The sequence below is a fragment of the Propithecus coquereli genome, unplaced genomic scaffold (genome assembly GCF_000956105.1).
Source record: "Propithecus coquereli isolate 6110/MARCELLA unplaced genomic scaffold, Pcoq_1.0 Scaffold224, whole genome shotgun sequence".
NCBI classification, from domain to species: Eukaryota; Metazoa; Chordata; class Mammalia; order Primates; family Indriidae; genus Propithecus; species Propithecus coquereli.
The window spans coordinates 996,369-1,018,487 of record NW_012147634.1 but is presented as its reverse complement, the minus strand read 5'-3'; the positions used below and the strand labels follow the sequence as shown (position 1 = coordinate 1,018,487).

Here is a 22,119-nt window from a genome sequence, read left to right as displayed (position 1 = left end):
GTAGACATCGATGAATGCCAGGAGTTACCAGGTCTCTGCCAGGGTGGAAACTGCATCAACACCTTTGGGAGCTTCCAGTGCGAGTGCCCACAAGGCTACTACCTTAGCGAGGAAACGCGCATCTGTGAAGGTGAGCTGAACTGATCCCTAAAAATGCTTAGGCTGTTGAAAACAAAGTGCCTGCTGAGGCCTGGGGAAAGGGCCCCACCCTCAAATTCTATCAAAGGATCTATTGGGCCGGGCGCAGTGGCTCACGCCTGTAATCCTAGCTCTCTGGGAGGCCGAGGCGGGTAGATCGTTTGAGCTCAGGAGTTCGAGACCAGCCTGAGCAAGAGTGAGACCCCATCTCTACTAAAAATAGAAAGAAATGAATTGGACAACTAAAAATATATAGAAAAAATTAGCCAGGCATGGTGGCACATGCCTGTAGTCCCAGCTATTCGGGAGGCTGAGGCAGGAGGATCGCTTGAGCCCAGGAGTTTGAGGTTGCTGTGAGCTAGGCTGACGCCACAGCACTCTATCCCAGGCAACAGAGTGAGACTCTGTCTCAAAAAAAAAAAGGATCTATTGACTGGTTCATCACTCTTTTCTTTTCATATCAATGTTGCTAAGTTGTATGATGATAAATTAATTTATAGCTCATTTGCTGTAATTTACCATTATTTTTCTAGGAAGATTGATTAAATATAAATGGGGAAATGGAGTAGTGTGAAACATACAATGTCAAATAAGTCATTAGTTCAAATATTGATAAGAATTCTATTTTATATAGGAAAAATAGGCAAGCTTAAATGCTAGTATTAAGTTTATATTTTTCATTAATTTTTAAATGTTGCACTACATCATGGGAAGATGTTCAGAGGTTGCGCAGAGGCCTTTCTCATTTCCATCCCCTCACTTGGCACGTGGCATTGCAGTCACCTTTTGGGGCTGTCTCACCACCACACTGGGTGCTTCTGGAGGCAGGATCCACATCTTATTCACATTTATAGCTCCAAGTTCTAGGCTGCAGTAGAATCTCAATATTTATTTGTGGAATGAATGAATGCTTCTAAAAAAAAACATTAAACATATAACATAATTATTTCCATTATAACCTTTCTTTTGGAACATGTTAGTTAAATGCATCTGGAAGAAATATGATTTAATAAGGAGAACAACCAGCAGCTGCTTCTAGAATCTCTGAAAGGTACTAATTTCAAAGGAGCTACAAAGATAAAGGCTTTCCTAACCCGCATTCAGTGCAAAGTTGGCATTAAAATGTAGTTTAAGAGACATAAGACAAAAAGCAGGTTCTAAAGAAATTCCATTTAAAGAATATGAATTTTAATAAAAATATGCATGTAGGTGCCGTGTAAATTATTTGGGGCACTTAAGAATAATTTTTCAGATGATTTATATTTTTTTAATATTGGGATTTTTTTTTTCTTTTAAAGAAAGATATACCTATGTCATGTAAGTGCATATTTTGGGGTATTTTCTGTATTTCTGCATTTCGTGTAAATATAGACTTGGGTAATCAACTATACTTTGTTCGGTAGCTTAAGTAATATAAGTTAATTGAAAAATATCTTTATTGATTAATGGATATTCTCATGCACTCTAGATATCGATGAGTGTTTTGCACATCCTGGTGTGTGTGGGCCTGGGACCTGCTACAATACCCTGGGAAATTACACCTGCATCTGCCCACCTGAATACATGCAAGTCAATGGCGGCCACAACTGCATGGGTAGGTGAAGATCTCCTAGATGAAAATTAGTCCCAGTTGTTGACTTCACACAGAAGCACTTATGTCTCAGAATTATCATTTGTAATGTTTAGAAATTAAGTCTTATGAATGATGAAGTATTTCAGAGTCTTATAAATGCTGGCTCAGTATTACATTTTTGAGGTTTGGCTATATAGTTACATTTTAAAAAGCATGAGTCTAAGGTAGAAAATTTCATCCAACGTTAGCAGTATATATTTAATTTTTCTTCTCCATTCATGCAAAGTGAATGTTACTATACAAATAAAAGAACATATGAAATTTAACGCTTACTACTTTTTCAATTAAATAAATGCTTTTGAGTGAAGAAACAAATATGTTCTAACATTTTCTCCCAAGAAAATTATAAATGAAATCTCTTATCTAAAAACAGGAGAGATGTTAATCTAAAAATGATTTATGTTCAACTTGAAGAGTTATTTTTAAAGATAGCTGCAGGTAACTGAGAAATTTTTCAGAACTGTGTTGTCTACAGTTGTGTGAGCTTCATTACCAACCACTTGCTGATGTGACTGACTAACTTGTTTGTTTGTCTCTTGGTAGACATGAGAAAAAGCTTTTGCTACCGAAGCTATAATGGAACCACTTGCGAGAATGAGTTGCCTTTTAATGTGACAAAGAGAATGTGCTGCTGCACATACAATGTGGGCAAAGCCTGGAACAAGCCTTGTGAGCCGTGCCCAACACCCGGAACCGGTAAGCACACAGCTCGTTCTGCTGCTGACGGCCAGTCAGTGACGCGCACGTGTGTTTGACAGCAGAGTCAAAGTCCATGTGTACTAAAACCAGAGGTGCTCAGTTCTGAAACTGTCTAAGAGCGTCACGTGGTTCGGTTTCCCAGGTGGCCTTCCTCGGGATTCAAACACTAATTTCTGAGTCATACATTGAATATGTCTTCTGAATCCTGAAAATAGAATCCATTGCTGAAGAGTTAGAGTTTATAGCACTGATCCGTTGAAACTCATTATCTTAAACCATGCATCACTGTGCTAGACTTGGAAACTGTAATATTTTGAGAAAAACTGAGTTCAATAAGGATCTTTTTTTAGTTCAATCTTGAAAAATAAGCAAAAAATGTATTTGATGAGCAAACCTTACATAAAAGCAACTTGTCAAAGTGTACCGTATACATCTCCCTCTGACTTACATGAAATTTTTAGGCAGAAAATAGAAATTGTCTTTACATGGTAATATTTTTCTCACAAGATATTCTTTTGAAAGAAAAAAATGAAAAATAATGAGAGACAAGCAAAAAAAATGCTTATCTTAAAATTGTTGCCCACTCAGGTTCTTTTATGACCTTGAGAGTGATAATTTTAATAGCTATAGATATGAAGAGTTGAACCAACAGGACAAATAAGAAACACTGATTGTGCGTTTGTTTTTCAACACTACTTAGGGTGTATGTATTGAAATGTTTCATGTAATGTGGTGATGAAGTTAAGGAGAGAGGTGATGAAAAGTGACACGTAGACCTTTCTCAGTGGCTCAAATTCAGTGGTCCAGTGGATTTTCATAGCCCTATCTTACCACAGTTATGTCCATAAAATTAAAAAGAAACATTCTCACAATTCTCAACTTAAAAACTTTCATCGTTAGAAACAGAAGATCACTGGTTTGGGGACTTAAAATACCACTTTCTTTCTGAGAAACAAAGGCCTTAAGTTTGAGAGACAAGTCTGTGTTTAAATCAAAGCCTGCCACTTATTGTGTGACCTCATGTAGAGTATTTATTCTTTCTGAAACTGATTCCTCATATATAAAATAAGGATGATTAATAAATAATAATGGTGACTAATTCATATGGTTATAATGATGATTAATGAGATGATGTATGTAAATTATAATTTGCACATTGCCAGACACTTAGAAATCATTAAATCGAGCATCTATTATATGCCTCTATCTATTCTGGATGCTCAGTGTATATGGGTGGATTAAATATACAAGATCCTTGCTCTGATAGTACTTGGAGTATAGCATGTAGTACAAGTTTTATCTAATACTATTCTCGGGAGTTTGACTCACTCATGTAACTGTGGGCATCAGAAGCATTTTGCTTATTAAAAATCAGAATTCTTTTACATTTCTGTTAATGTGAATTATGTATAACTCCTATTGTCAATTTTATTTCATGACATATTATTTTTGATGACTCAAATTTCACATCCCAACAAATAATACACTTATGGTGAAAAAAAAGGCAAAATTCACATCTCATTCATTATTCATTATTAACCTGTTTCTCCACTACACAATTATTTTTGTATGTCTGTGCCATTGTGCAATCCATAGTCCCTTTTAAAATTTGTACTCTAATATGTTTTTTCAAATCTGTATAAATTGGATCATTTTTATAGCTCTGAATAGCCAAAGAATTTAAGTATGTAAGTAGTTGTTTTGAATCTTATAATGAGTTCTTATCTTCTAATATCAGAACAATAAAACATTAATGATAGTAATAATTATAACATTAATAACAATGGTCAAGGATGCCTGGATCCACACCTTGCAGAGTTGGCATCGTTATTCAATAAATATGATAGAAATTAAAACATCTGGTTGTGAATAGAATAAAATATATTTTGTGAAAGTAATATGTGAAATGTTACTTTGAAGAAGTTTGAGAATTTTAAGAGTGCCTTGCTTTGTTTATATTTTAAAGCTGACTTTAAAACCATATGTGGAAATATTCCTGGGTTCACCTTTGATATTCACACAGGAAAAGCTGTTGGTAAGTCTTTCCAGATTATGTTTATTTTAACATACATATATATATATATATATATATATATATAGCATTTTGTAAAAATCTATAAAATGTTTTTAAAATTCAAGAGTACCCCAAAATATAATAATCTGGATTCGATTCTAATATAGTTAGACGAGAGAAATAACACACTTAAAGGCTCTAACCAAGTATTGATAAAGTTATTCCATCAGCATAGTCTAGTGATTGAGTTATGATAATTACATGACTATCTCAAGATTTCCTACATACTGGGCTAAAACTTTAATTTTCCTTGTCATGCATGGTGTATTACATGACTCTAAATAATCTACCTTATTTAATCTTTAGTTGCTGTTTTCATAAGTACATGTTTAAGTTTCTGGTGTATTTTTGTGGTATCTGTTTCTACTGGTCTAATTATGAATTTGCAGAATTGTTATTCATATAAATTAATTCCTTTTGAATGTACTTTATGTTGCTCACTCTACTTTTCTTCCTCAAAGATCTGGTAAGCAATATAATTTTAAGTCTCCATTATGAATATGTATATAACAAAGTACACACAATGAAAAAAACATAGCCTTCTTTATCAGAAGAACAGACACAGTTAGGGTAACCTGACATGTAACTCGAAGAAGAGGCTTGTCCCTAGGAAGTTCATTTGCCATTTTGACACTAAAATTACTTGGTACATTTTATCAGCTACTTAAATTCTTCCATCACTGTTTAGACGACCTAATCTATGTTATAGTTTATATGTTTTCATAAACCACAAAATCATTTATGCCAGTATATAATTGATTTTTGTGACACTGAAAATGTTCTCATTCCAGAGTACACATAGCATTATTTGAGGTTATATGGTAAATACATTAAGCAGAACCACATATATTTGACCAAATCTGTTCAATTTCAGACATTGATGAATGTAAAGAGATTCCAGGCATTTGTGCAAATGGTGTGTGCATTAACCAAATTGGCAGCTTCCGCTGTGAGTGCCCCACAGGATTCAGTTACAATGACCTGCTTTTGGTCTGCGAAGGTAATCTGCATAATACGTGTCCTTTGTCCAAAAAAATCTTGATAGACATAAATGGCTTTTAGACAGTTTTCTGATTTTTACTGTTTCTTCTGTAATTATTCAAGAGTTGATCATCAAAGTGATGAAGCGAATGTGACCCTAATGCAATGATGAAAGACTTTAAAATGGGGTCGTTGCTCTTTCAGATATCGACGAGTGCAGCAACGGCGACAATCTCTGCCAGCGGAACGCGGACTGCATCAACAGTCCTGGCAGCTACCGCTGTGAATGTGCTGCAGGCTTCAAGCTGTCACCCAATGGGGCCTGCGTAGGTAAGCGAGAGGCCGACTTGTTCTTCGGCACTGAACACAAGACTGTTTAGATTTCCTACGCTAAAAAGGTATCCAGAGCTTTCCTATCAAAAAATACTTCAAAAATAATTTTGAAAAGATTTTCTGACTCAATCTACTTATTTATAGTGAACCTATTTGACCATATCTTTCAGATTACTATGTTAAGAAAAGAAATCTCTTAGATAGATTTCTGTAGGATTTGGACCGAAAATAAATTAGTATCCTTGAGATACCAATAAACATTAAAAAAATTACATGATTAAAAAAGGAGGCTTGGGTACTTTAAAGCCTTGCTTAGTTTGATTCATCTGTCGTTATGGTTCATTTTCAGCCTGTCTGTAATAATTAATAGCAGGTTAGGGAAACACATCTGTGAAAAATGAAGAAGGCTTAATAAAAATCAGATACATGTAACATGTGTTTTAATTTTTTGTTTTAGATCGCAACGAATGTTTAGAAATTCCTAATGTCTGCAGTCATGGCCTGTGCGTTGATTTGCAAGGAAGTTACCAGTGCATCTGCCACAACGGTTTTAAGGCTTCTCAAGACCAGACCATGTGCATGGGTAAGGACACGTAGCTGCAGGGAGTGAAGTGCGACTGAGACTCCAGAATAGATTATAATTCCATCATGCGCCACAAGTAGCTGCCATGTCTGTGGCAGAAACAGTCTTGCACAAAGTTCACTGTGTCAAACTGTTTTAAGTCTTTATTCAATGGAAAATTTGCAGGCAAGGACATACTACAGTATGTTTTTGAGTTCAGTGATTCTCAACCTTTTTCCCCAGAAGATATTTGCGTGGCTTGACATGCACTCTGGGTTATATGGAATTTACCACTGTACCAGCCGCCCTCTACCCCTCTAATTTCCCACTCAAGAAAGCATTTTAGAATGCAAGGGAGTAGTAGTAAGAGTGACCGTATTAAAATGAATATATCTATACACATACATACTTTTTTACACACATAATTTAATACATTGGAGTTACCTGCATATTTTGTGTTTTATCTATTAAAAATTCTTTTAGGAGAAAATATGGCCAAACTCTTTACAAATTCCCAGTAGCTACTGTAATGGTTAGTTAAGTAATACTAGTGCTCAGTAAGTACGTGCTGAGCTGATGATTAATGTTTCCAAAGGCAGATGGGCTGGATGCCTTGAGAATGGCACTGAGTGTGACTCCTTAAATCCGATATCAGCAATTGGCTCCGCCTCTGCCAGAGTCCTCTCCCTGCGCTTTGCACTTGAAGGAGGAAAGTTAAGTTTAAAACTTGGCTAGTTATAATTAGCATGTTCTCAGTGTAGAAAAAGCTGGGATTGTACATCTACTCTTTAGGTATTCAAGATACTACCTAGGCGAATTTTAAATCAGATTTCAGTACTGCAGAACCGACTTCCTTTACGGCATACACATACCACAAGGAACACCTGGAGAATGTCTCAATTCGTCCGTTGCCTCCTAAGAGCCCCCCCCTTTGGACTTCTCCCATGACGACAGGAAAAATTCTCTAGCTGGTATTTTTGCAAAGGAAAATATAGGATCTGGTCCTACGTGCATGAACTTTCCGAGAATGCCTGCTTACACATGCTTCTCCTTGCTGTACTCCCTGAGAGAGTATGATTTGCCAGAAAACATGTGAGATTTATGATTCAGAAATTCATGCAGGGAAAGTCTGCCCCTACTCATAACAGTTCTTCCATGATAAAAATCAGTCAGACTCCTCGGTAAGACCTCCCTTACACAGAGCTTCCTTCCTAAAGAACAATACTTTTTTTTTTTTTCTTGCATGAGTTTCAGCAGCCTGGAATTCATAGTCCAGGGAGTTTGCCTTCTCATATGATGGATGACTTTGTAAATATTTTCTTAATTCAGTTTTTTTGGAAGGCTAACAGTGAATTCTAATAGACTCTAATTTGGATTCCACTACTTCATAAAATTCAGGAAACTAAAATTTATCTTTGTTTTCCTGATCAAATTAAGGGATGTAAATTTCTGAGTAAGTGTTTATAATGCTTAATGGAACAAATTATTTTAACGTTTCAAAAGATCAGTTTACTTATGATTGCGAAGCAAACCTTCTCATTAAAACATTTCTGCTGAGGGGATTTTGCGTAGGCTACTTGTGGGCATTGTCTGTGCCTGTAAGGAATTAAATTGTACTTTTTTTCTTACAATTTTATTATTTTTATTTTTCTCTACCTCATAGTCATGTTCTTCAAATAAATATGAATTCCTAGTACTCAATGAGGAAAATCTAAGTTGAAAATGTAAAAGAGTTAATAGCTTATTTTTTTTCCTAGTTAAAAATCGAATCCTTTGAGCCAGTGTTTCTTTGTAGATGTTGACGAGTGTGAGCGGCATCCGTGTGGAAACGGGACTTGTAAAAACACTGTTGGATCCTATAACTGTCTGTGCTACCCGGGGTTTGAACTCACGCACAATAACGATTGCCTGGGTAAGTACTTCCGTCAGTCCTCTATTGCTTCTATTTCATTGCCACACGGTATACCAAATAAAAAATGAAACCAAAGAACAAAAAATTTTTATTATTTAAATTACAGATGTGTGCCAAAAGATGTATAGTATCATTGACTGGTTTCTAGTTAACTAAAACCATAGCATTGGCCTAAATAGTAACAAGACAGTGTACTATTTTAAGCACTCTTGTCAATAAAACGATCAATTCAGAGGAAAAGATTATTCAGATGATAGTAAACATATTGGGACTGACATATAATTTGGGGTATTCTTACCCCTTAGATGGGATCAAAGATGGATTTTTCATTGTTTCAGTGTGATTACAAATATTTTACGTAAATCCGTTGTAGATTTACATTCAAAAACGAGTAGCTTCCTGCTTATAAAGATGTCATGTCTTGAAATTTCATTTTCTATAAGCTTTTGAAGCCAGGATGTCTTTTCCCACAAAAATAGTGCATGGTGGCCGGGCGCGGTGGCTCACACCTGTAATCCTAGCCCTCTGGGAGGCAGAGGCGGGCGGATTGTTTGAGCTCAGGAGTTCGAGACCAGCCTGAGCAAGAGCAAGACCCCATCTCTACTAAAAATAGAAAGAAACTAATTGGACAACTAAAAATATAGAGAAAAAAATTAGCTGGGCATGGTGGCGCATGCCTATAGTCCCAGCTACCCAGGAGGCTGAGGCAAGAGGATCGCTTGAGCCCAGGAGTTTGAGGTTGCTGTGAGCTGGGATCACGCCACAGCACTCTAACCCGGGCAGCAGTGAGACTCTGTCTCAAAAAAAAAAAAAAAAATAGTGCATGGTGATAGTTTTCCAGATCGGCCCTCAGGAACTTCTCTTATGCATAGTAGAGGATTTTACTAGTTAGTTAACCACACTAACCCACAAATGTGAAGTGAGAACTGAAAGTGAGTGGGAGAGGGTCGTGAAGTAGGCGGAGAGAGAATGAGAGAAATGACAGCAAACGTTTATTCCTTGTTCACCGCATGCCATGCACAGCACTGGCGCTTGACAGCATGATGCGTTGTCATTCACATGACCCTGCAGGGCATGTCAGTGTGTCTCAGGTTTTCTACCACTATGGGACCATCATAGCTCAGCCCCACCTCCTAATTTCGCCCAACATAAGTTCCTCCTGGTTTTCTTTATTTTTCACAATTCTGCAATTACGAAAAAAAAATTAGAGCTTATTGGACATTTTACTCAACGATCGCCTTCTCGACTCTAGTTTCTTAGACCCTTTGTACAGTCAGGGAGAACTAAAAGGTAGAGATGTGGCTCCGATCAAAGTACAACCTTCACACGAGCCAGGAAATACTCAAATGTAATCAACCCTAAGCTTAACTGAAAACCTAAGACTTAATGTTCTTTTTTCCTTTGAATTCTATACTCTGCCTGTGATTCTAGAGTGTTTTAAATATAATTGATTTTCCTGTATTCAATATGCTCATTTATTTGTCCTTTGAATATGGTCAGCTTATCTCCAGGTAAAGTGTCTACAAGTTAGGCAGTCAAGTTAAACCCCATATAGCCCCTTGCATGTGGGAAAAATATTTTTCACTTGGAAAGTATGGAAAGCTTCACCTTTAATCTTAACTTTGATCTGTTCCTAAATTCATGAGCTATATTAATACCAAAAGTGAATCCTTTGGTTGAAACACCATAGTGATCCTTGTGAGCCCAGTAATTGCATTATCATTCGACGTGCCGTCTTTCCCTGTGTTAGTGAGGAATTATAATGTAGGGATTTTGTAAATGTATGCCAATAAAGGTTTTTAAGCTGCAGCTTGTGAAACAATAAACATGTAGAAACTCTTTCTGAAGTGCTAACTCCTGTTTGCTTGCAGACATAGATGAGTGCAGTTCCTTTTTTGGTCAAGTGTGCAGAAATGGACGGTGCTTTAACGAAATTGGCTCCTTCAAGTGTTTGTGTAATGAAGGTTATGAACTCACTCCAGATGGCAAAAACTGTATAGGTAAGTATCCAAACAGTAAGCAGTCTTTATGGTGTTTTTTTTTTGTAAAATGATGATGTGAATCTCCTCTTTCCTGCCATTTAGGAACTCATTCACATTTCATTTGATCATCAGATCACATGCCCAAGATAAGCTATAATGGGAAATTTTGGTATAAGGTATAAGCCAACAATTGGGAATGTCTCATAGGCAATGTTTTAATTGGGGATAAGGCTTGAGGCTGTCCATGTCTTCATAAAAGTAGGCAAAGGAAACAAATAAGGAAAATTAGCCACTTGCCAAATAAGAAATACCCAAGATGTCAAAAGAATATCTCAGGGAATATTTGTCCATGGTGACCCAGCAGATCAGAGGCCCCTGTTGAATTCATGTTAATATCATTTGGCAGACTGCTAAATCTATGCAACGATTATCTCATGTTTAAATTATTTTTTCTCTTCTTTCTCTCTGAAGATACGAATGAGTGTGTCGCCCTTCCCGGCTCTTGTTCTCCTGGCACCTGTCAGAATTTGGAGGGATCGTTCAGATGCATCTGTCCCCCAGGGTACGAAGTAAAAAGCGAGAACTGCATTGGTAAGACTGACGTGGGTTCTGCGGTCCACGAGCTGTTCCGATTAATAAGACCTGGTACAGACTCTGTGGAACTGCACTAAGTCCCAGTGACTGCCAGCACACTGACCTGAGGACTCGAACACACAGCAGCGCACATCTGTTTTATTGAACTATCAGAAGTGATTTGACGGTGGAATGGTAGGAATGAAAAACTCAGGGATGTAGGGTTTTTCATTAACAGAAATCTTACGCTAGTCAGAGAACTTTCAACATACTCTAATCTTTTTACCAAATGTCAACAGAGACTTTCTATTGGATTTAACGTGTGTCTACAAAAATTGTAATCTTTGGCACCCAATTTTAAAACCGCTATTAAAGGTGTCTGGGGTCTTAGAAATGTGAAGCAGAAAATCTTGACAATGCTGTTGAGACATTTTTTCCTTGGGAAGGCCTCATGTCAAAGCAGAAAATATTAATCCATTTGTCGTAACAGATGTTTTTCTATTGAAATGCTTCCAGCTCACAAGAACACTGTAACCACATCAAAAGTGGGTCCCAGAATTGCCTGGTGGACACGCTGAAGGCTGACCTTTTTACAGTTCACTTTATTTCACTTTTGTACAAATTATTTTTTACAGCCTTGTTGAAATTCAGAAGCACCAGCATCTTAGAGTGGTTTTTCTAATGTGAAAGGATTGTGAGGGATATTTTTGCCTTTAAGGTATCCATTTTTTTAAAAATTCTGTCTCCCTTGGCAAGATTTCATCTAAAGATACGTAGCTCTGCTGTTGACATTCAAGGGTGTTCTATAGACAGAGTCGAGGAAGCATTCTACTTCGTAGCATCTCATTGTGTTTCAGACCATACAGTTGGATATTATGGGTATCCCTAGTCATTCTGATTTCCTGTCTCATTTGTATAGTCCATTGTAAGATTGTCTAGTGTTTTTAATACTTAAAAATAATGACTAATAATACTAGAATCATCTTACTAAGTAGCTTCTTAAAAAGTTTAAGATCTTGTCTTCCTTCCATTTTCTTTTTTCATGTTTAATTTCAATTCTCTATTGTCTGCATGCTCCATCTCTTTGTGGACCAATAATAGCAGCAGCATGTTAGCCATGAGGAGGGGAAGGGAAATGCATATGCTTCTTTGTGTCAGATGGTCTTGGCTACCTTTTCTCTTGGTGAAAGTATCTGTATCTGTGATTTAGTTACATTTTATTAAGTTTCACAAATACTTTCTTTATCCATTGTTAGCAATGACACTATTTTGTATCTCTCAAAAATAGGTTTTTAATTAACTTACTTCACTATAAGAATATTATCTTCAGACTATCTCTTTTACCAATTTTTGTCACGTGAAATTCTTCTCAATGTGACCATACCCACACACACACAGATATGTGTGCACGCACACACCCCACACACGTATAAATCCGTCCTGTGTTCAGCGGGTATTACAGTGAATACTTGACACCTTTCTAGTTGCTAGAAATACAAAAATGTCATCTTTGCCTTTAGGTAACTTACTGCCTAGTGAAAGGCACAAATTTTGTAAGTAAACCTGTTTTATGAAGACATCCTTGTAATGCAGTGCGACAGACACTGTCCTGAAGGTTTGTTGAGGAGGTGGGGCACACAGGAGGTCGCAGAGAATTGTGGCAGTGGTGAGAGGCTGGCGTGTTGAGGAAGCCCGTCACAAAGGTTGGGGACATTCTAGGTCACTCTTAAATGTTGGATAGGAATTTACTAATCAAAGAAGGAAAGAGCACAGAAGAGGCTATTTTAAAACCCAAGTAGCCCACGTGTGGTAAGGGCATCACACACTGGCTCAGATGGCCGAATTTAGTCCTTTGCTCAGTGTGGAACCGTTGCGGGCTTTTTTGGATTTTTTTGTTTTTTAAGAAAAGAGATGTGATATGACTCATTCCTTAAACTTCTGCAAATATGAATTGAGAACTTAGTATGTGCCAGGCACTATGCTAGGAGCTGAGGGTGCAGCAGTGAGCCAGACAGACGCGCCGTGTCTTCACCACGCTCACATTCTAATGTGCCTGAAATCACGTGTAGTAGTTATTCATTTAGTTAAAGTATCCCGTGAGATAGGAACTCCCCATGCAAATTGGCCAAGAATCACTGGTAAGGTATGCTTATTTATTTTAAGGAGCCATTCTGGGGTCAGGGGGAAATGGTAACATTCTCAAAATAATGTCTGAGTCTTCCTAGTTTTGTACAGCACAGATTTTCAGATACGATCAGATGGATGTTTTAGCAAGACAACCCCAGCAGTAATATGAAGAGAAGAGAGGGAGATGAGGTCACTCAGGAAACTTATGGTGATCCAGGTGGCAAATAATGGTGGATTTGGAAGTGCTGAGGAGGTAGAACTGGCAGGGCACATTCTGCTTACAAACGGAGGCCAAAAGGTCCTGGCGAGAAATAAGGGTGACTCGGGATCCCAGCTGGGATTACTGAGGGAATGTCAGGGAAGGGACCAGTCAGTGAAACGCATTTGACCACATGAAATCTGTGATGCGTGTGAGACGTTGAGCCGGTCTCATCAGGCAGGCAGGTAGACATGCGCACATACACCCCTAGGGCTCAAGGGCAGGGCGCTGGAAATGCACTTGGCATTCTCTGGCATGTGATTGGCTGAAACTGAATATAATCTCTGACTTTTGGAAGCAATAATAGTCCATTTTTTAAGAATAAGTTAAACATATATGTACTATAATCTCTTGTCTCGTATTAAATATACACTGGCTAGTGGACCATTGTGATACGGATAACTATTTTCAAATATCGAACAGTGTGTTTATTTAATTACATTAATAAATTCTCCCTCTGTTCTGCAGATATAAATGAATGTGATGAAGACCCCAACATTTGTCTTTTTGGTTCTTGCACCAATACTCCAGGGGGCTTCCAGTGCATCTGCCCACCTGGCTTCGTGCTGTCTGATAACGGGCGGAGATGCTTCGGTAAGCTTTGGAATGACCCCTCTGACGTAATTAGCCCTTAGAAACTGCAAAGCTGGATTGTAAACCCTCATGCTAGTGTTTGTCAGGACAAATTACGTGTCTGTGGTAAATACATCTGAAAATTAAAAATACAGGTCTCAAAAGTATATGCAGTGGATACTTTTTAAGGCTCTTTGAATTATTGGCACTGTTACTGTATTTTTTAAAATTTTATACTAAAAGAAAAATTGTTATCCTGATTCACCAGATCGACTGTTTTCCTTTTGTTTTTGGCAAATATTTTTTTGTATATTTTGGTGTATGAGTTGCTTTCGATGTGACTTAACTTACTAAAAGTTACCTAGATTGCTTTTATTAGGTGGTAATGTAACAGTAAAAAAGAGATTCCTTGTGGTAATCATTTTGATATTGAGCATTATTTCTCAAATTTTCTAAGCACATTATAAAAATATTTTAAGCATTTTAAATAATTGAATAAAATTTTATAGACAGGTCAAGTTAAATTGACAAATGAAATCAGCAATGGAGGATTTCCAGACAATTCTTTTACTTCTAATCTAGTCTGCATCATATGTTCTGCCCACGAGAAATGTTCGGTCAGAAACAGGGTTATACATAAATTTATACACACAAGATTTTTAAATGACCAATAAGGAGCTCTACATGTGCTTTCCTGAGTAGATACTCGCCAGAGCTTCTGCTTCACAAATTTTGAAAACGGGAAGTGTTCGGTACCCAAAGCTTTCAACACCACAAAAGCAAAGTGCTGCTGTAGTAAGATGCCAGGAGAAGGCTGGGGGGACCCTTGTGAGCTGTGCCCCAAAGACGACGAAGGTGAGAGCGACAACATAAAACACCCCTTTCACTGGTTTTTGAATGTTTGCCAGAATCGGTTTGACCATGTAATTGATGAATATTTTGAGAGTGAAATCATCCCCTCGGGTATAAGTTTTGATGGTTCAGTGAGCAACCTAGTCTGAGGGACTTCTTTCAACTTTTGAAGCAACATGTATAAGCACCGGTGGAGTTAACCTTTAATTTCATTTTTCCTCTCAAGGTTAGTAGTATTTGCTTTCAAAAGAATGAATTTGAGGGGTTCAGGGCAGGAGATGGAAGAAGGGAATGGAAATTACACCCAGGTGCTGTGCGAGTCCCACGTGGGTATCGTATCCCATGACTGTGGTTCTCAGAATATCACGTAAAATTCCGAGAAGCTGAGTCAGCTCGATAGCAGCCTCTCAGGCCTCATGAGCACTGGTGGATTATAGCATAATTCCCAGCAAGCTCAAACAGGCTTGTCCTGGAGGTTAGGGGTGGCTTCCGTCAGTGATGGGCAGGAAGGGCTCTTTGGTCGCTCTGCTTTAAATGAGCAAACAGAAAGAACCAGGAGCCCTCAGTAGGTGGCAACCTTGAAGGACAAGCTCAGGTCGCCTTTACTAAAATATGCTCAGAATTGTTTTTGAAATAAATAACAAAATAAAATAAAAGACTTGTGTCTTTTATGTGCAGTTTTGCAGAGGAAAAATAATTAAGTACAATTTCATGTATATTGTTAATCAGTTCTTAACTTCTCTGATAATTGAAACTCCTCAATAATGAAGAATTTGTATTTTTCTCCGTAGTTGCATTCCAGGATTTGTGTCCATACGGCCACGGAACTGTCCCTAGTCTTCATGACACACGTGAAGGTGTGCTTTGATACATTTTATTCCTATATTCTTATTTAATACAAATGTATTATTTTACCTTTATTTTATAAATTATGCTAATTTTAAGGTAAAAGTAGTATATTGTATTCAGTGTATTAATACATTACTTAATACCTACATACCCTGTGCATTTTATATCTGTCATAAGATCATGACATGATATATGAAATACATTATATATTTCTCAGACAAAAGAAATATTTACATGTTTTATTAATTTTGTATCTGTGTTGAATAGATATATACAATCTTGGCATATCTTTTTATATGAGAAAGTTCACGGGCAGTTCTGTATTTTAGATGTCAATGAGTGTCTTGAGAGCCCAGGCATTTGTTCAAATGGTCAGTGTATCAACACGGATGGATCTTTTCGCTGTGAATGTCCAATGGGCTACAACCTTGATTACACTGGAGTACGCTGTGTCGGTGAGTGTTGGTGCCACATTACACAGCTTTAAAGTTCTGCTCTATTTCTCATATCCAGCGAAAGGTCTCTAGGCATGCTGGGTGGTGGTGGGATTTACAAGCCAAGATAAGCAGCTAGTAATGTTTTTTTCTTCACCCATCCTACATTTTCCAGTCCAACCTGATGCCCAACCTCTGTTTTCAACCAAATATACAAAATCTAACGTGTCTAGAGTATTAGAATTGCCAAAACCTCTAATTGGGAGAGAGATCCATTTTACTTTATGCCTTTCCATGCCTGCTCTGGAAGCAGAGGCCACATTCCTCTTCTGGATTTGTGACCTACGCAGGGCGGGCATTGCTACCTGTGGGTTGGTCAGAGCATTGCACACTGATCTTCCCGGGTCCTTTGGACTGCATAACAGCCAGCCAGCCAAGGCTAAGGGGGTGCAAGGGTCAGGTGTTTCCTCCTGCAATCCTGGAAACATGTGAGGGCTAGTGTGCCTGTTCATGGGCAGCTCTTGTTAAACCGAAACTTCTTCTCAGCACGCTCTTATTCTTTTTCAGATACTGATGAGTGTTCGATCGGCAATCCATGCGGAAATGGTACATGCACCAATGTTATTGGGAGTTTTGAATGCAATTGCAATGAAGGCTTTGAGCCAGGGCCCATGATGAATTGTGAAGGCAAGTGATCTTTGCCTTTGCGTTATTATTTCTTCTTGATATATAAAGTATCTTTAACACCTCAATCTTCATTTATGTTGCCTCTGATATTCTTCTGATGATCATATTTTTTTATTTTTCTCCGCCTTGGTGAGCACAGTTACAATAGCTGTTCTATAGCCCTTGTCCAACATCTGAGTCATCTCAGGGTTGGCATCTGTTGATTGTCTTTTCCCTTGACATTAGGTCACATTTTCCTGGCTCTTCAGCATATTGGTTAATCTTGGATTTATACCCTGGATATTATGAACGATATGTTCTAGAATCAGTTTTATTACTCTGAGGAATATTGATGCTTCTAGCTTAGCAGACACTAAACTTGGGTCAACACAATAGCAGACTACCAGGCCTGTGGAGGGTAATGGCTGGTATTTCAGTTCTGCTCTTTAAATCCCGGTGGCTGGCTTCCTTGATTTTGCACCACACATGCATGGTACAGTCAACAACTTGGGATGAATATATGAGGAAAAAGTGTTTGTCCTTCCCTGGCCCTCTCTTTTCCAGGGTTCCTGTCTCTTCACCAGCCTTGGTTGCCCCAAATCTCCCCTCCCCCACTTCCTCTGAACAGAATCTGAGAAAGTTTCTGTTAGATTTAGCTACCAGGTACTGCCACTGCCAGGACAGTGATCATCAGCAAAGTAATATCAGGGAAAAAAAAAATGAGTGTGAAATTACTTCTTGCTGGTTGTTTGCTCTGAGTTTCAACTCACAGCTAAAACCTTTAGGTATTTTTGGTACTTTCTTTCCAGAGTTTATAGCTATTATTTCTTGGAGGATGAGTTTGCTATGTACGAAATTCTACGTACTAGCAATGGAAGTTCTGTTACCCTCTTGCTTTCTGTATGAATACCAAGTAAATACATCCGTGCTTATTTAAACAAATAATTAAAACCCTAGGCTGAACACGTGCCTGTATGTTTCTTTGATCAGATATCAATGAATGTGCCCAGAACCCGCTGCTGTGTGCTTTCCGCTGCTTGAACACGTTTGGGTCCTATGAATGCACGTGCCCAACTGGCTATGCCCTCAGGGAAGATCAAAAGATGTGTAAAGGTAAGGCCACAGGCGAGGGAGTAATTAGAACTTTATTTGCCATGCTGGAGATATATTTTGATGATTTTATAGTTCTCAGCTAGCTTCTTCGGGAGCCTTTACCAAAGTACATGAGACAGCATTTTAGACGCTGATATGGCAGATTTCCATACCTAGGTAAGAAGACCCGACGTTTTTTTGTAAAATCAAATGAAAGAGAAGATGGGTTGAGGAACCTGCTGTTCTCACACTGTTGGACTCTTATTAAAGCAAAGATTGCCCTTCCCTGAACTTCTTATCGTTGGGTCCAATGCTGAAACCAGAGTAATACATCTGGATTAATAGCCAGCAGTTGAGAAAGACTGGGCTGCTCCCTTCTCTATCACACTGTAAGATTACATGTTCAAAGCCAAAGACCAAATAGACGACTTCAAAGTACTAAGCAATAGCCTGCTCCTGAGATGTCTTGTTTTTGTTTTTCTCCTATTAAAAACATTTTGCAGACCTGGACGAGTGTGCGGAAGGGCTGCATGACTGTGAATCCAGAGGCATGATGTGCAAGAATCTGATCGGCACCTTCATGTGCATCTGCCCCCCTGGAATGGCCCGAAGGCCTGATGGCGAAGGCTGCGCAGGTAAGCTTCGAGGGCGATGTGCACTTATGCAAGGGCCCCGCTGCCAGCCAAGTCAATGGCGCTGTTCCCAAAGCATCTTAAGTGCAAGCCAACTATTTCCCCAGCAGTGTCAAGGCTGTGCTGTTCCGGCTTTCTTCTTTCTCAGGGTCCATGCCAGTGTAATAGGTTCTGCACTGTGGCAGTTATGCCTGCTCAAGAATATATGCTCTTTTTTTCCCATAATCCTGTTGTGTCCTGTAAATCTAAAACACTAAATTTAGAAGTATAGAAAAACTCCTTGCAACAGCTCTCCTCATGTAGCAAAATAAATATATGAGGTAATGGTCTTGTTTTTGTGTCATTTCATGAATGAGGAGAGTATCTAAAGAGGCGGGTAATTTTCAGACCCCTGTTTTAGGCTGGACATCTGTGTGACTTTGGCCATGTTTCTTTAACGTATTTGGACCTCAGTTAATACATTTATAAAGAGAGGAGGTAGGGCTGGGATTTTCATTGCTTGCGAAAGTCTCAGGCCGCATAAGCTGGTTATGACCCAGTATACGTTATCTCAGCGCTTCTTTCCAAAGTGCGGTCACCTGAGACGCTGCAGCCCGCACACAGCCTCTCCCCTCCTTGCTTTAATTAAGAACCTGCGCCTCCCTCCTAACCCCCAATCCTAGAGAAACATGGGTATTTTTAGAGGATTGTAAATCTGAAGATTACTAATTTTTTTTTTATTTTTGAAAGAAATAGGAAAATAAGATTTTTTTAAAAATGAGTCTGTTAGTGATTGCCTGGTGCTAGGAGTCAGAACAGAGAGTGGCTGTAAGTGAACACCAGGGACCGTTTTGGGAAGTGGAAATGCTCCAAAGCTGGATTGTGGCAGTGGTTGCACAGCCCTCCAATTTTCTAAAACCCATTCAGTTGTACACTCAAAACACATGAATTTTATGGCGTGTAAATTATACCTCAATAAATCTGTTTTGAAAAAATGCATCTACCAGAGGAAAAAAACACAAGGATGCTTACTATAATGCTGTTTGTAGTAACAAAAATAAAAGAAAACCGTCTAAATGTCTATCACAGGTAAATAAATCATGGCATATCCATGCTGTGAAATACACAGCAGTTAAAAGGAATAAGGCATGTGTGTGTATGTACTAATGTAGAAAGAACAAGTGTTTATAGAACAATTTAATGCAATGTTTCATATTTTAAGGAAAATTGTAAATAATAGTATATGTTTTCTGTAGGCACATATGCAAGCAAGTAAATACATAGTAAAACATTTAAAAAGATAAACCCCTATTCATAGAAAGAATTACCTCCAGGGAAGATATTAAGATTTAGAAGTTACTAGTCTGAAGTGAATTTAAGTTTATCTGTCAATTTTCATTTTTTACAAAAGAGCAAATTCCTGAATTACAAGTGTAATATAAATTAATTTTAAAATGTATGCAACAACTTATCAAATTATGATTGGATTTTATAGTTTCTTTTCATTTGTTAGATATTTCATTAAAATGCACTATTTAATAAAGTTAAAGATAGACCTACATCAGAGGTTTAGTTATGCAGTGGTTCTTTGAAAAACACCATTCTTTTAACATCTGTAAACCCAGAAAATTAACCTATAATCCTAAATCATAATATATATGTTCCTCAAAATCCAGCACAGGGCAAAATGCTAACATATACGTAAGGGGTAAGTTGACATTGTTAACCATCATGTCTTCTTACTGTACATGAAACTCATTTTCATTTATTTCTCTCTTTTTTATTTATTTGTGTATGCGTGCTCTAATTTCATCTGACTAGATGAAAATAGAAATATGCTTTACTTTTTACACATGGAAAATTTCTTATTTGTGTAACTAGCTGAATTTTACATTATACTGCCATTACATTTATAGGTGTGTTTCGTGGGAAGAAGGGGTAGGCATTGTGATCAGCTTAAAAACCCAGGTTTCTGGTCCTGGATTTGCCATAAATGAGCGGGATGACTTCAAAGTGATTTAATTCTCTGTTCTTCCATTTCCTCATCTGTATACAGTGAGATACTTAGTCTACATAATTGGTAGGTGTTGGAACTCTAATATTCCATGATCCTGTGTACTGACTTTTTCAAAGAAAAGACCCAGGGCACCATTCTACATTTGTATTTTTTCATTGTTAAAAAACAATACAAAAGATACAGGTTCTGAAACTTTTCTGATCCTCAAGCTTTTCATTATACAATGCTTATAGCTGAAACGTCTGCAAAAATTTTTTTGATCATCAGAAAACTCTTTGTTTCTCTGCATGAAATGTTTCATGCAGACAATATATTTCTACAATTGAAATTCCATTTAAGATGCCCAAATACTATTATTAATAAAAAAGTGTTTACAAAAGTCAGGATGAATGATAACACCACAAAAAAAAAAAAATTAAAATGCCGAGTACATGATATTGGAATCCAACAAAATTACCAAAAAGTCAATTACAACAGAAACTAAAAATATTTCAGATCAGGGAATTAAAGTTATGCAGGAAATCTAAAACCTCTCTAAATAAAATTATAAGCTTAATCAGAGACGGAAACTTGACTATGCAATATAACATGCCCTCGTAATTATGTCTTAAACAAATACATGAATTGAGAAATCTAATAAATAGAAAAATTTTACCAAGATCATTACATTTTCTCTTTTAGACATTGGTAGTCTGTCCAAATTTTAAAAAGTTTACCCAGCAGTCTTGATTAGAAGATCAGAGACTCGGGAATGGGAGAAGTATGCAGTGTTTCATAGTGATCCAGTTCTACACTGCAGTGTCGAGAGGTAGGAGTGAAAGAGAAAATAGTGGCATTCTATTTAATTATCAACAAACTAGGCCCCCGGAGGCTGCCAGAGCTAAGGCAGGAAGAGGGGAAGAAGCAAGGTAAGAGAATTAAATCACTTCGAAGTCATCCAGCTCATTTATGGCAGATCCAGGACCAGAAACCTGGGTTCTTAACCCGGTCACAATGCTTACTTACCCCCTCTTCCTGGGAAACACACCTATAAATGTAATGACAGTATACCATAAAATTCAGCTAGTTGCAGAAATAAGAAATTTTCCATGTGTAAAAAGTAAAGCACATTTCTAAATTCTAAGGCTTAAAGAACTTTACTCAGAGCCATACTGACCTCCTAAATTACCTGAAAGCCTGCATGTCGTGCCCCAAGGGCAGAGAGCATGACAGATTTGGTGAGAGAATGTTCATACAACAAACATGAATTCAAATTGCAGATTATGCCAAGTTCAGCACCAGTGACCTGCTACACTGTTTTTCAGCAAAAACTGAAGAAAATGATTCAAAGATGAATAACTACACAAGTCTGCAACTAATATATACATACCGGGGAGGGGCAGAAAAGAAGAAAGGAAAATAAACCAGAAACAGATCCAAACAATTCAGGAAACAGAAGAAAAATTTGGAAAAATAGTTTTAATAATCTGTAAGAGATGTTAAATAAAAATTCAAATAGATAAAAAAGATTGAAAAAGAGAAGATAAGACAATACAAGAAGCTCAGGAAAGAAATAAACCTGTCACAGAAATTAAAGTCACATAATAAGTAATAAAAAGTAGGAAGGGCTAAAAACACAATCACAAATGTGGATATAGAAGTGGTCAATAAGAATATAATAGAGGTGGAAGACAAATCCAATATGTGCATAAATAAAGTCCCTAAAAAACAAAAACTAAATATTTAAATATATTTGAGTATTTGTGAAAGAAA

The 22,119-nt window shown here is 37.6% G+C and overlaps 1 protein-coding gene across 1 annotated transcript in view; it reads left to right on the top strand.

Moving 5' to 3' along the window:
• The window catches only part of FBN2 (fibrillin 2), a 288,365-nt gene that overhangs the window by 241,169 nt on the left and 25,077 nt on the right, over positions 1–22,119 (top strand). The window contains exons 39-55 of the mRNA XM_012645034.1: positions 5–130; positions 1,607–1,732; positions 2,315–2,467; positions 4,437–4,505; positions 5,419–5,544; positions 5,730–5,855; positions 6,316–6,441; positions 8,216–8,332; positions 10,204–10,332; positions 10,786–10,905; positions 13,742–13,867; positions 14,549–14,701; positions 15,490–15,555; positions 15,877–16,002; positions 16,549–16,668; positions 17,638–17,760; positions 18,243–18,374. Coding sequence (XP_012500488.1) covers positions 5–130; positions 1,607–1,732; positions 2,315–2,467; positions 4,437–4,505; positions 5,419–5,544; positions 5,730–5,855; positions 6,316–6,441; positions 8,216–8,332; positions 10,204–10,332; positions 10,786–10,905; positions 13,742–13,867; positions 14,549–14,701; positions 15,490–15,555; positions 15,877–16,002; positions 16,549–16,668; positions 17,638–17,760; positions 18,243–18,374 — 2,064 coding nt within the window. The remainder of the gene's footprint in view (positions 1–4; positions 131–1,606; positions 1,733–2,314; positions 2,468–4,436; positions 4,506–5,418; positions 5,545–5,729; positions 5,856–6,315; positions 6,442–8,215; positions 8,333–10,203; positions 10,333–10,785; positions 10,906–13,741; positions 13,868–14,548; positions 14,702–15,489; positions 15,556–15,876; positions 16,003–16,548; positions 16,669–17,637; positions 17,761–18,242; positions 18,375–22,119) is intronic.